The sequence below is a fragment of the Lagopus leucura genome, unplaced genomic scaffold, assembly GCF_019238085.1.
Source record: "Lagopus leucura isolate 7727_CA_CO unplaced genomic scaffold, USGS_WTPT01 Super-Scaffold_100014, whole genome shotgun sequence".
Taxonomy (NCBI): Eukaryota; Metazoa; Chordata; class Aves; order Galliformes; family Phasianidae; genus Lagopus; species Lagopus leucura.
This window is the reverse complement of record NW_024962268.1, coordinates 15611303-15625574: the sequence shown is the minus strand read 5'-3', so window position 1 is coordinate 15625574 and position 14272 is coordinate 15611303. Positions and strand designations below refer to the sequence as shown.

At 35.6% G+C, this 14272-nt stretch overlaps 1 protein-coding gene across 1 annotated transcript in view; it reads left to right on the top strand.

The window, feature by feature from the left end:
• The window catches only part of NIPBL (NIPBL cohesin loading factor), a 147826-nt gene that overhangs the window by 126687 nt on the left and 6867 nt on the right, over positions 1 to 14272 (top strand). The window contains exons 30-41 of the mRNA XM_042875527.1: positions 6 to 140; positions 1327 to 1425; positions 2960 to 3013; positions 4384 to 4492; positions 5046 to 5182; positions 6689 to 6829; positions 7669 to 7762; positions 7856 to 8010; positions 8279 to 8369; positions 11402 to 11575; positions 12137 to 12327; positions 13067 to 13174. Coding sequence (XP_042731461.1) covers positions 6 to 140; positions 1327 to 1425; positions 2960 to 3013; positions 4384 to 4492; positions 5046 to 5182; positions 6689 to 6829; positions 7669 to 7762; positions 7856 to 8010; positions 8279 to 8369; positions 11402 to 11575; positions 12137 to 12327; positions 13067 to 13174 — 1488 coding nt within the window. The remainder of the gene's footprint in view (positions 1 to 5; positions 141 to 1326; positions 1426 to 2959; positions 3014 to 4383; positions 4493 to 5045; positions 5183 to 6688; positions 6830 to 7668; positions 7763 to 7855; positions 8011 to 8278; positions 8370 to 11401; positions 11576 to 12136; positions 12328 to 13066; positions 13175 to 14272) is intronic.

The following is a 14272-nucleotide window of genomic DNA, read 5'->3' as shown; positions in this document are numbered from 1 at the left end:
CACAGGATACTGGTATCAGTGTCAGAAAAAGAGTCATAAAGATACTTAGGGATATCTGCATTGAACAACCAACATTTCCCAAAATTACAGAGATGTGTGTGAAAATGATTCGGAGAGTCAATGATGAAGAAGGCATTAAGGTAGAATAAATGCATAATCCTCAAAATGAACATTGTTTTCTAAAGATTGCTTTGTTTGTAAATATTGTACCTAGTACTTGTAACTGGTTTTTGGGAGCTACTAACAAGTGAAATTGACATATAAAAATCCTTTCTGCAAAGAAAATAAGCTCAGGACAAAATTAATTACTTCACATCAGAATATGCCAGATGTGGAAGTCCTGCTTATAAATCGTTTTGAGGTATTTGCATGTGCTTATCTTGCATTTATTCTAAACATTTAATAAATCTGTTATTTAACCTGAAATGTGATTTATATGATCACATTCTACTCTTCCGCATTGTATATGCTGAAGGGCAGAAAACTAAGATTCAATGATAAATCACAAACTTGACACTGATGTTTTTGTTTAACTTGGCAACAAAATTTTCAAAATAACTGGGTAATTAAGAATACACCTGTAGTAGTTTTGCATAAAAATACAGTAGGATTAGAAAACTTCAATTTTACAGTCATGGCAAGTATTTTTACCACTTGAGACTTGTTAATGTCGAGTGGCATTCAGAAGAGACTGTTAATCAAGATGTAGGATCCAAGGTACTGGACGCTGAATCCAAGATTCTGCAACAAAAGAAAGATGACCTTATTCTGTCTGCTGCTTTTCAACAACCTCAGAAAAGTGTGGCTGTGTCTGTGCAACATATTTTTATGTCTCTGTGGATCAGGAGAGATTTTACAACTGTATAAGCAATGCAAGAATAATTTTATCTCACTTCCATTCTAATCCACCTTTTCCACTATCAAAAACACTGGAAGAGAACCTGCTTCCTAAATTTGACTTGGGTTGTCTCTCTACTCCACCTTACCCAACTGTTCTGAAAACTCCAAAGTAATCTTTCACTGTGCTAATTCTGCTGTAGAAATCATAATCTTGTGTTCAGTTCTTTTCCCAAAAAATGCAAATGAATGAAGAAAATTTGTAATCGTATGTACAGAATGTAGCATTAATTCTCAGCGATCAGTTGGCACTTTTCCTTGTTTAGAAGCCATTGTAACTCCCAGGAGGTAAGAGTCTGCCTCAGACTCTACAATTGTCTTATTTATTTTGAGTAATTTCTTATGAAATCACATGTGCCATGGGCAAACCTAATAGGATAGAATAGTTACGTACCAAGATAAACTTGGTTTTTTTTTTTTTCCTTTCAGAAATTAGTAAATGAGACATTCCAGAAGCTGTGGTTTACTCCAACTCCACACCATGATAAAGAAGCAATGACTAGGAAAATACTGAACATCACTGATGTGGTATGCTGTATAAATTTGAATTAAATTGTATGCAAAGCTTGATTACGTTTTTTGTATATTAGAAGCATTATCTGTAGTCTTTTAGAAACAAAAAATTATGAAATTGGCTCGTCAGGTGGTTTTTACTTCATCTTAACTGAGTTCTCCTGATAATTATACTTCAGAGCACCTGCATGATGATGTTAATGCATGATGAGGATTAAGGATTGGTTTGTTTATAAAAAATGTATATGTATACAACTTCATTTTTGATATGTCAAGCTTTGATTTGTACAAGATGTTCTACAAAACCAAAATTTGCAATGGCCAGTAATATATTCTGAAACTGCTTAAATTATAAGAACTATTTTCAAATGCATAAAATTACTTCTAATCTCTGAAGATACAAAAGCATTGCACTCAGTGCATATGTGGTAGTTTCACCCTGACAGACAGCTGAAATTCACCACAGCTATTCTCAGATTCCCCCACCTCAAAGGAAGAGGAGGAGAAAAATACAATGGAAGAGAGCTCAAGTGTCACGATAAGGACAGCGAGATGGTTCAGCATGGGCGAAAACTCAGCATAGGGAGATCAGAGCAATTTATTGCTTGTTCCTAGCAGACCAGAGCAGTGAGGATTAAAAGCATACTGAAAACACCTTCCCCCCCTCCACTCTCAACTGCATCCTCCCCTTGAAGGAAACAGGGGAACAGGGAATGGCAGCCCATAGTTCTTCTCTACCAATTCTCCATAGTCACTGTGCCCCTCTTCTGTGTGAGATCCCATGGAATGCCATCCTCCCTGAACTGATCCTTGGGGACTTCTGCAAGGTGGCAGCTCTATGAGCACTGTCCCAACACAGTTCTCTATTATGGGGTTCACCCTTCAGGAGCTCGGTGCTCCAGTACTTTTCCCCACAGATGGCAGCACTCCTAGTCTACCTGCCCCACCAAGGGCTACTCCCAATGGGCTGCAGCTCCTATCCTAAGACTGCTCCTGTGGGGGCTCTCCATGGGCTGCAGCCTCCTTCAGGCCTCATCCACTGCTGCACCATGGTCTCCTCCATGGCTGCATGTGCAAATCTGCTGTGTGTGGTGCCCATGGGCTGCAGGGGACAGGCTGCTCCACCTTGGGCCTCTCCAGGGCTGCAGAGAAATTCAGCTCCACGCTTGGAGCATCTCCTGCCCTTATTCTATACTGACCTTAGCTCCTGAAGGGCTGCTTCTATCTACATTTTCTCACTCAGAAAATTTTTTTACATTTTTTCCGTCAGTCACTGCTGCTCTGTAGCAGTTTTTGTCTTTAAATAAGGTACAACCAATATTATTGCTTCAGTTCCTGTCTGTGGCAGATCCCATTTGGAGCAGTTGAAGCTGCCTGTGATCTGTCAGCAGAGCTTCTGGGCTCTGCTTTTGGTAGTTTCCCCTATGGCCACCTTGCTACCAAAACCTCATCACATACAGTTTACATAGCGGAGTAAAATATATGTACGCTGTTATTGAAGTTCTTCGGGTTCCTCTTTTAATTGGTTTATTTTCACTACTGCTTTTAGGTGGCAGCTTGTAGGGATACAGGGTATGATTGGTTTGAGCAGCTTCTTCAAAATGTGAGTATTACAATTTTAAGGTATGAGACTATTGTTATAAGAATATTAACATTTCTTTTGGTACTAAGACACATTGGAAGGAGACTATAGGAGAAATCCTTTAAAGTAAATTCAGTTGGTGTTCTTTAAACTCAACCTTTCTTTGTTTTGCTTTTTGGCTTTATTGCTGCAGGTTTTTTTTGTTTTTTTTTTTTTTTTTTATGCTAGTTTCTGTATTTCTGTATGATTTGTTTTAGAAATGTTCTATGTACTGATTTTCATTTTGGGAAATTTTAGGATTTTTGTTTTGTTTTGTATTGTTCTTTAAATTCATGTTATCTTCAGTAATGACTAACATAATGTGAAGTCCACAGCAAGGAACTTAATTCTGAAATGAGTATCTGATGTAATGTTGGTTCATTTTTTTTGAATTGTATATAAGTGTATTTTCATATCTAACGTATTGAATGTTAGCAGTGAGTATTTAGAGTATTGCTTACTTTTACATTATATTTTACTCATTTTTATGAGAAATAAGCATGCTTTGTTTAGATCTGCTAGCTGTGGTATCTTTCTCATCTACTTTGTGTATGCTTTAATTTTCAAGGTATGGTTAATTTTCAAGGTATAAAAGCATGATTAGAGGAACTAAAGGTCTCAAAATACTTTACTTTAGTCTGGAATGCCATGAAAATAGTTTGCCAAATCAACTGGCTGAAAGCTTGGATGGAAAAAAGGCTATTGTAAAGGATCAATCCTTGTTAAATAGTAAAGGATTTCAGGGGCATAATTTCAATACCCTCAGTCATACAAAAGAAAGCTCAAACTGTTTCATCTTATTTTCATGTTTTTGCTTTATGTCAAAAATGTTCCTTTTCTCTTTGCCCTTTATTTTTCTTTCCCGAACATTTTTAACCTTCTATTAGTTACTGTTTCCAATATAAGTGGATAATTGTTTTCCTCACAATTTCATGAAGCTTAATGTTAGCTTTTGTTCCAGTCCAAGCATCATCAGAATTACTCTCTTATGTCCTTCAGATGTAGGGTGTTGTTTTTTTGGTTTTTTTTTTGTTTTTTTTAACTTTTCTTGTGTTTTGAATTGATTTCCTAATTCATTTAAGATTTTCTTCGTCACATAACTTTTATGGAATAGATAAAGAAATTATTTAGTAATGCAAAATCCTTGATTACTTGCAGTAATTATGGGTCTCTGGGCAGCCTGATCTAGTGTTAGATCAGAAGCTTGGATGTCCTGCCTGTGGCAGAGAGGCTGGAGCTTGATGGTCCTTGAGGTCCCTTTCAATCCAAGCCATTGTATGATTCTATGATAAATCCAGTATGCATACATACATGAATCACTGTTAAATCATTTTCTGTTTCATTTGCTATAGCTGTTGAAGTCAGAAGAGGATGCCTCATATAAACCTGTGAAGAAGGCTTGTACTCAACTTGTTGACAATTTGGTTGAGCACATCCTTAAATATGAAGAGTCTTTATCAGGTAAGTCTATTTAGAATCCAGTATCTAAACTGCTTTGAATTTTATATAAAACTGCAACAGTGATAGTTAAAATTACTTTAATGAAAAGTTACTTTTACAGAATTGCTACTAAAAAGTGAGCAGTAGTGAATTATTGCATGTAAACTCCTTAGGTACTTTTGAGCACTGTATAATGACAAAGCTTCCCTAATTTTCTCTATATAACTAGAATAACAGTACTACTTGAAAAATATTTGTTAAAATTTTTAGATCACTAAAAGCAAAAAAAAAATATTATTTGCCTTAATATGTTCTACAGTTGTAATAGGAATCATGTCTGTTCTTATTATTTCATTTACTTTGTGATTATATGCAAGTATTAGCAAATTATGTTCTCATTTCCAATGCTCTTAGCTAGGAAGAATGTATAAGGATATTCAGCATTGAAAGATGGAACGATATGTCTTGAAAAATATACTCCTATGATGTTTAGGTCATATGTTTCTAATAGATCAATAAATACATCTAATATAGAATGTTTTCTCTATTATTGTATGTTTTCTCATTTTTGCAGATTCTGACAACAAAGGAGTGAATTCTGGTCGCTTGGTTGCTTGTATAACCACTCTGTTCTTATTCAGCAAAATCAGGCCCCAGTTAATGGTCAAACATGCCATGACCATGCAGCCGTATCTGGCCACTAAATGTAGTGTAAGTAGAGAAACTTTGAATATCAGCCTTGTTTTTTTTCCCCCCAGATAATAAGCAAAGAATTTAGAGGCTGTTTTAAATACTTGTTGGAATTGAAGATAGGAAAAGAGAAATTAAATAGCATTTCTATTTCATGGGCTGAAGATGTTAGGTTCTTTTGATCGTCTGTGTAGCTAATAAGTTTTACAGTCAAATGAAACAGAAACTTATTCTGCCTCTTTAAGGATTGAAACCCAGCTATTCACCTATCATATAATAATTTCTTAAAATTGCTGTCTCACAGTCAGAGTCTTTAGTTAAGATTTAACATATTAATATTGCAACTGAAGGTGTGGTTCTGTGTGGCACAATGACTTAACCTGTATCTAATATAACAGAAAGGGACTGTCCTTCTCTGTTCTTTTCAACACTTAACCTCTCAGTTCTCTACCATCCACCTATCCAGCCTTGTTTTTTTGTGTTTCTTTATGAGACAATTTAGTTTAGAAAAATGTTAGAGAGATATAATGCTAAACCACTCAGACCAGTAAAATTGTCCACCTGCTCTGAAAAACTGTGGAGCTCTCTGGCATTTTGATTTGCACAGTGAAGGTTTTGACAAAGCATGGATTTGCCAGAAGAAGCAGGGCAGATAATGTTGCTATGGTTAAAAGAAGAGAATGGCTAGTGGCTGGCAGCACTGCAATTACATTTATGTTAGCTGCTTGTGAAAGGGCAAGTTTGTTATCAGATGAGCTTATAGGTGTATCTTAGCATTTTTAGCTCTGGAGTATTCTGTAGGCACATTACAAACTTTCAAAGCTGCTTCTGATTAAACAGAGGATTAAAAAGAGATTATTTGCTGTAACATCTCCTTCATGGATTTCATCAGTTTTTTACTTTTAGAAGTTGAGATTAATTGTAGAATATATTAAATAGCTTGATATAGTGTATGGCAATTATCATGATTAGTACGCCTGATTTGTCAAAAAAGTCAATTTTTGCCAGGACATATATTAAATATATGCAGTGTTTTCCGCAGATCTCTCAGTTACAATCCTGATGATTATTCAAGCTATTAATCATTTTAATTGTAATTTTTACATTTGAGGACATAGTGTGACTTCATTTGTTTCCCAATGTTGTGATCCCTGGTGTATGTATCAGGAAGTGTTCTGTGGTCTTGTTATAGAGCTCTTAAAAAAAAGAAAAGTCAATTAGTTAAATATAATGCTATGATAAAAAAACTGAAAAATTTTTAAGCCTCCATACAGCCCAAATGAAAGATAAAGTTATGGTACTACAGATTTTTTTCCAGAGGTTCCATAAAAACAGAACTAGCTTTCAAAATAATAAGCAGATAGCAGATTGAAACTATTTAAATAGTCTTCTAAATGTTTACTAAATGCCTCAGTCATATTATACACATGTTGGAATTTTTGGCTGTCAGTGTATATAAATAAAACTTAGTTTATAATTAACAATCAGAAATGTTGTTAATTAACTCTGTGAATGCTGTTGTTTCAGACTCAGAATGATTTCATGGTGATCTGCAATGTTGCAAAAATCTTAGAGCTTGTAGTGCCGCTAATGGAGCACCCAAGTGAGACTTTCCTAGCCACTATTGAGGAGGACCTCATGAAACTCATCATCAAATACGGCATGACAGTAAGCTTTAAATTGCTGATATTCAGTTTTTGATTCACTTTCAGGTTTTCATTTAAAGAAAGTCTGTCTTCATCATAAAGTTGCTTTTACGTCAGACAAAAAAGGATTTATTGGTTTGATGGAGATTTACGTATTGCTGATATACAACATCTGCTCCGAAAGTAATGCCTTCTATTTTATTATGTTGGCTCACAATGTCAGAGGTGGGTGTTGGTGGAATGGCAGTAGAGGCTGAAACCTTCCTCCAGTATTCCATTAGATTTTGTTGCCATGTGACAGATGCCTGCAGTGGGGCAGCCTGACAAAATCACACCTGACATGGAAGTATGTATAAAGTGAAGATGAGTCGTTGAATTCCTCTATGCAGAATAAATGGTGATCACTGCCATTCATCCACGCTTGCTGAATGTTTATGAAAACTGAACAGTGAGAGTGAGCACTATGAGGGGGTGGATGTTGCTTTTCTGCAGTGATGACAATAACATGAAAGATAAGCCACATTCTAGATGGCCATGTACAGTTGTCAAGCCATGAAATGAAGAATGTCTTGATCAGCTCATCCACACAAATTATCTGATGGTGGTGACTACATTGAAAAATAATTTTGTAGCTGAGAATTTGCTCTATCTTTGTGTCTGTTGTAGTTTCCATGAAAATAAATTAGGAGGCATTACTTTTAGTTTGACATACATACTTTGAATGATTATGAGTTTGGGCAGGTTTTCAAAGCAGTCTAGGAGACTGACTTTTGGAACATTTGTTTTCATTATATGTAATTCCATAAAAATTTCAAGTTTAAATTCTAATTACATGATTAATTTGTTATTTCTTGCTCCTAGGTTGTTCAACATTGTGTGAGCTGCCTTGGGTCTGTTGTGAACAAGGTCACCCAGAATTACAAGTTTGTGTGGGCCTGTTTTAATAGATACTATGGTAAGTAAAATTATAACATTATTTTTTCAGTTTTGATTACAAGTCTTAGGGATGCACCATGTTTAAACACTGTAATTAAAACTTTTACTGTAGGTGCACTTTCAAAATTAAAAAGTCAACACCAAGAAGACCCCAACAGTACAATACTTACTGCCAATAAACCAGCACTCCTTAGATCACTTTTCACTGTTGGAGCACTGTGTCGGCATTTTGATTTTGACCATGAAGATTTCAAGGGCAACAGTAAGGTAAAAGTAACTCATATTTACTCTTCAAATCTCACGTATATTGAATGCTTTACTTTTGTTTAAAAGCACAGTATTCCTTGCTGCTCAAAGCTACGTTTTTTCATAATGCATACAGTAATATTTTTTGGTTTGTGAGTCCACGTAAAGACTGTGCATTAATATTGTGTATCTCCTTTATTTTTTGGTTTTTTTAATGGGTTTTGTGAGAGATTAAAAACATCTGTTTCATCTCCAAATAGCTGTTATTTTTTTGTTTTAATTTGCTTAGGTTAACATTAAGGATAAAGTACTTGAACTGCTGATGTATTTTACAAAGCATTCAGATGAAGAAGTACAGACAAAAGCCATTATTGGCCTGGGTAAGACATGCTAATAGTTTTTATTTTTCTGCAGGAGCACACATTTTTCTGTAATGAAGGGGAATTTATATGAAATCAAACTTCACTGCGTGTTTATTTGACAAATTGCTAGGCAAATGTTGTCAAAGGGATGGTAGCTGTATGTGTCTGCTGCAGGGTTTTGACAGAGAATACTTTTTCATGTGTGTCTAAGTTATAAAAACTAGTGGATTTCTAAAGTAGTGGAGATGTTATTTTTTCCCCCACAGGCAGATACATTGTAGCTTCAGTTCTAGTTTTTCAGTCCTCAAGGCATGATTAAGGAATAACTAGAAAAAGTGCTGGGAATGTCCTGAGCATTCTGAATATAGCTGGGTCTTCTGCAGGAGTCATGGCAACTCTTGCAACTTACACCACGTGGGAGACGTTCTGTGAGATTTCACTGGTCATTGAGATAATGCCATAGCCTAAATACAGATTTCTGCCCTAGGGTTTTGTCTGTATTTCAATTTTAAGTAGATGCTTTGTCTGAAGGCAGCAGTATGGTGTATGTGACTTGCAGTAGTATTTAAACTGCTGTTGAGTGTTCTGCATCATATTCATCCTCTGCTCAATATATTATATACTTATGAGAGGACCTTGTTTGGGCAGATAGGCCTTGGTTTCCCAAGCAGTTCTGTTCTCATGCATGTGAGATTGCTATAATTTAGCCATGAGCTGTAGTTTCACTATGGAAAGGAATTTGTCTCCTTAATGCTGATGTTTTGGTCACTTTTTAGATGACTCTAAGAACCAAGACTTATTCTTGTTGTGATATTCTGTGAGAAACCATTTCAAACAGGTAGATTTGGCTAATTGCTTTGGAATAGCTTCAGGTGCAGGAGTAGTGCTACAGTGTTCTGCACTAGCTTTTCAAAGCACTTCACCAAGGTGCACAACACTACCTATTTCAGTCTACTTTAATTGCTCTCCCCAGGATGCTGCATGTAGGACAGAGGCCACCGGACTAACTGTAGGCATGATTGCTTTACTCACAGGTGCTGACAATATTGCTTAGCCAAAAATGTTGCTAAATTCATGTGAACTGTGATCAGTTTTGGGGGATGGAGTAGAAGTAGAATAGGCTTTTTTTTACTCTCTGCCTGCAATCACCTTGTTCCTCATTTTAATTAAACTTCTGACAACTGTTTTAAGTGGCGCATCTAATCTGTGTTTGCATTCTATTTGAGGACTAGCTGTTGCAAGTGTCCAGATTTGGTATACAGGACAAAGTTCCATCTTACTGGCTGTTAACTGAACTGTTGTCAAGTCATTCAACATTTGTGCAGAACAAGATTGAAAGGACTAACAAGCAATTTTAACATTCATACGCAGTTAAAGATTCACATGAAGAACTTGTACTTTCCTATCAGTAGTTGCTAGTGAAACCTTTCAGATAGGGCACTAAACAGGTTTAGCATTTGCTTTGGTATGTATCACTCCAGTTGAGGAATTCAGCATAACTGTAAGTCTTTTGAAGAGTAATTGTGGTTCTTTTCCAAGAAGTCAAGTCAGGTTGAGGATTTAAAATTTAGGTAGTAAATATAGCTATACCTACAACTATCTAACAGGTAGAGACTTACTTGGCCAAGGCTGACTCTTAACAGAATGAACGTAGCAGATGTTTATGTTTCATCCCCTATGAGAAATTATTATACCAAGTAAGATTTCTTCCCCGCTTACAGAATATGGAATGTAAGCATCTCTTTGAGAATACTGGTGTTCTTAAACTCCTTTGAGTGACTGAAGGAAGGAGTGGATTATGGGCTGTTATACATACATGTGCTATGCTTTTGTTTTTGTTTTAAATTAACCTGAAAAATGGATTGAACTTGCTCAGACGTGATTAACTTATAAATATTATTATACAGTTGTACTGAGTACACAATTATACTATATACTTCAGAGACCATCATCACTATTTTTCTTCTTTTTTCCCTTTTTCCCCTGCCTCTGCCTTCTGTACTCTCCTTATTTTGAGATTGAAATGAGGTCAGTCACATTGAGGTTTTGCCCTAGATTTAGCCACTATACATACTGTGTCTGCAGAGTCATTTTTAAAAACCTAGCTTAGTCTTCCCTTCATGACAGCCACTCTAATACTTTGCATAATTTTTTATTATTATTTTTGCTGTCACTTTTTTCCCATTCAGTTTTTTATGTTGTCTCTTTGTTCATTGAGGGTATTAGCTTCCTGTAAGTCATTTAATGTCCACTTTTCCTTAACGGCCTTAAAAGAAAAAGTAGAACAGTAGTTAAACGTAGTTAAAATAGAGACATAGTGTTCCTATTGCTGTTTTTTATGGAGCGGTGAAGGGTGGTCAGCAGCACTTCTAAATATACACACATAATCTATAATGATACATACAGCTACTAATTCATATTTAAGATTTTATGAAATAAAGACTTCTCGGACTAAGAGTAGCCAATTCTTTCTGAAGAGTAAAGCTGCATCTGAAAACACTTTTGTAGTGTGTATCTTCTGAAAGTTGTAGTTTTGGAAGCACTTACAGAGAGTTTTCAAGAGTCCTTACTAGGTATGTGACTGATGATAGCAGGAGGTGTAAATTTTATTTTATTCTGATCACTATGTTATTTTCTTTTAAGATTTTATTTTTAAGTGCTTGTAATTTTTATCAGTTTTTCTATAACCGGCTATTTCTAGTTATGTTCTTCACTTGTTCTCTAGAGAGCTTCTAATCATTTAGGTGCTGGCCACCACACTGGATGTGCTTCTGGATGCATGTAACTCTTCTTTCTGCAGCTGCCCTGGGTCAGCATCCCGTATTTATCAAGTGTATTGCAAGTGTTTTGCTGTAGCTGATAGAACTCCTTATAAGTTTTGGACGATGACCATGTGAAAAAGCAGTTCTGTTTGGACTAGGAAAGCAATACTGTTGTAGGAATGGGAGGACATACATTTCACACCTTTATTTTATAGCAAGACTTAAAAAATAGTAATACAATTTCAATATTATAATAATGTGGAATATGTCCTATTTTTCCACCCTTAGGATTTGCGTTTATACAACACCCAAGCTTAATGTTTGAACAGGAAGTAAAGACTCTGTACAACAGCATTCTTTCAGATAAGAACTGTTCAGTAAACCTAAAAATCCAAGTGTTAAAAAACCTGCAGACCTACTTGCAGGAGGAGGACACACGTATGCAGCAGGCAGACAGAGACTGTGAGTGTTGAGTTCTTCTGTGATAATTACTTCATCTGTGTGAAATCTAACTTTCTTGTGTACAATCACTGTATATGTTAACTGAATCACTTGAAATTGTTATTTATTAATAATACTGTCCATGAAGTATCCTAGAGGTATTTTCAGAATTCATTATGTGCCATAGGTAAATTGAGAAGTGTAGCTTATTATTAACTTTCAAGATGTATAAATCCTGGAAGCAAATCCAAAATATGTAATTGCTATAGTGATGATAGTAATACTTTCCTTCAAAATCTTATCTGAGGTTAATCTGTAGATACAAAATGAGAAATATTAAGGAATTTTTAAAAGCATTTACTAAGGAACAAGAATTTAATTAAGTTCACATCTCTAGTTATCTATCTTGAAGAATATCTACCTTCCAATTGTTCTGTTATTCATGAGGTCATAAAACCCATTCTAAGACAGCTGAAATGTTTGTGTGCATAGTAAAACTTAATTATCAATTATGTGTCAATTAATGGCAAACTAAGTTATTATACTGTTGTGAGTGTGCTATTTATTTTATCCTTTCTACAGGGAAAAAAGTAGCGAAACAGGAAGACCTGAAAGAAATGGGTGATATTTCCTCAGGGATGAGTAGTTCCATCATGCAGCTGTATCTCAAACAGGTCCTTGAGGCTTTCTTTCATACCCAGTCCAATGTACGCCACTTTGCTCTAAATGTCATTGCACTGACGTTAAACCAGGGTCTCATCCATCCTGTTCAGGTATGGTAGGCTTTTCTGACAGGGAGAATGGGGTTGTTATTGTTACAGGTTTTTACACTTGCTAGGTGAACTTCCAGTGTTCCTCTTCTAGCTGTATTACAGTGATTTCTTATTACAGTAAAGGGACTTTATAGGAAACATACTTTAAATATGTGTTAGCTGGTTAGCCAGCAAGATTCCAAATGTTTTTTTCTTGCCTTTGGATCAAGATGTCTAGCCAGTAACTAAAGAGCACGTGCAGATTGTCACGGGATCATGTTACTTTTCTATTGTAAACTGCCAGGTCTTTTTCTTCTACTTTTTGCACTGAAAACTCCGTCGGCTTGCCTCTACATCAGTATCCATATCCTCCACTGTCCGAACTGTCTTCAGTTGTAATCACTATTATTCTTACACAATGTTTTTATTTATATTATTTTTATTTGTATTGTTTTTAATGCTGCAGCCATCGTGCATGTTCAGTCAGAAGCGATATGAGTTTTTTTAAATGGCATTTTTTAGAGTTTGAGAAAAATAGGAACACAACCTGAGACCTTGCACAACTTATAACATCACTTTTAATGCTGGTCTTTCTTGTATATTGTACTCTACTTGCAAAAATACTCTGAAGGTTAAGCTGCAGAGGGCTTACTATTCTAATTTGTGCAGTAGTCAGAATACAAGAACAGTATAATGGAAGAACAAAGAGTGAGAAAGAGGTAGTATAATGACCAAATAATCATTTCATTTGTTTTTCAAGTGTGTGCCATACTTAATTGCTATGGGCACAGATCCAGAGCCCTCTATGCGAAACAAAGCTGACCAGCAGTTGGTGGAAATAGACAAAAAGTATGCTGGTTTCATTCACGTAAGTAATTCTAATGTAAAGTTTTATACCATACTGTTTGTTGATGGTTTAGCTTGAATGTGCCACAGCTGCAGAAGAAGAATATAAACTAATAATCAATATAAGCAATTGTAAAGAAGATCCCAACTCTTTCTCCTGCTTGAAGGTTTCTGTTCCTGAAAACGCGAAATGTGTAATAGAATACAACCATATGAAGCATCAGTTTCAATTTATAATTTCCTTTAGTTTCTAATTCACAATATTCTCTGCACTGGATAGTACATAAGAGTATTTATTTTATAAAAGGTAAGGATAGCTGTTTCAGTAAGTTTAGCAGTAACTTACCTATGTCTATATACAAAGGATCAGAACACCTTGCTCAAAGAAGAGGTCCTTAGAGTAGTTTGTATTTGAATTTTTAGAGCATTGAAACTTTATTGACATGTAATCTGATCATTGGCAGCATAGAAAGGTATTTAGAACTGGGAGATCTTGCTAAAGGAAAATTTGAGGGCTGAGTCTGCGGACTTGTCGACTCGTGGCATAGTGTCATTAGTTCTGGTTGAGATGTGAAGCAGAGTTGCAGAACTTTTACCTCATTGCAGAAGATTCCATTCTTGGTTCAACCTGTGTACTGCTTTATGAAGGTTCCAAAATCTACCTGTATTTCTACTGAGATTGAAACACTGTATTGTTCATGGTATCCAAACATATACTTAATGCAGTAGGTGAAGGCCAACTATGGTGTTTCTGTGTAGGCAGTTCTGGTATAAAACACTGTATACATGAGGAGATGATCATATTGAAATGAAGAAAAGGATTTATGAGGAGAGTTGTATCTGCAGCCTACCTAAAGATTCATTTTGCTCTGAAAATAGAGAAGTAGCCCTGAAGTAAGCAAAATCAGCAAGAAATTCTATTATATGTGCAAAAAAAATCTCATTTTCTGATGGTTAATTTCCACTAATATGGGCTCTGCTTTGGTTTCACTACAGTTTACATAAGCATACATATTTGGTAAATTATTCTACAGATATATGAACATTTATCTATTCTTGAAAGCAGCTTAAATGGAATACCGTGCTGCGGTTGGTAAGCAGATTAGCTGTAAATGTCTTA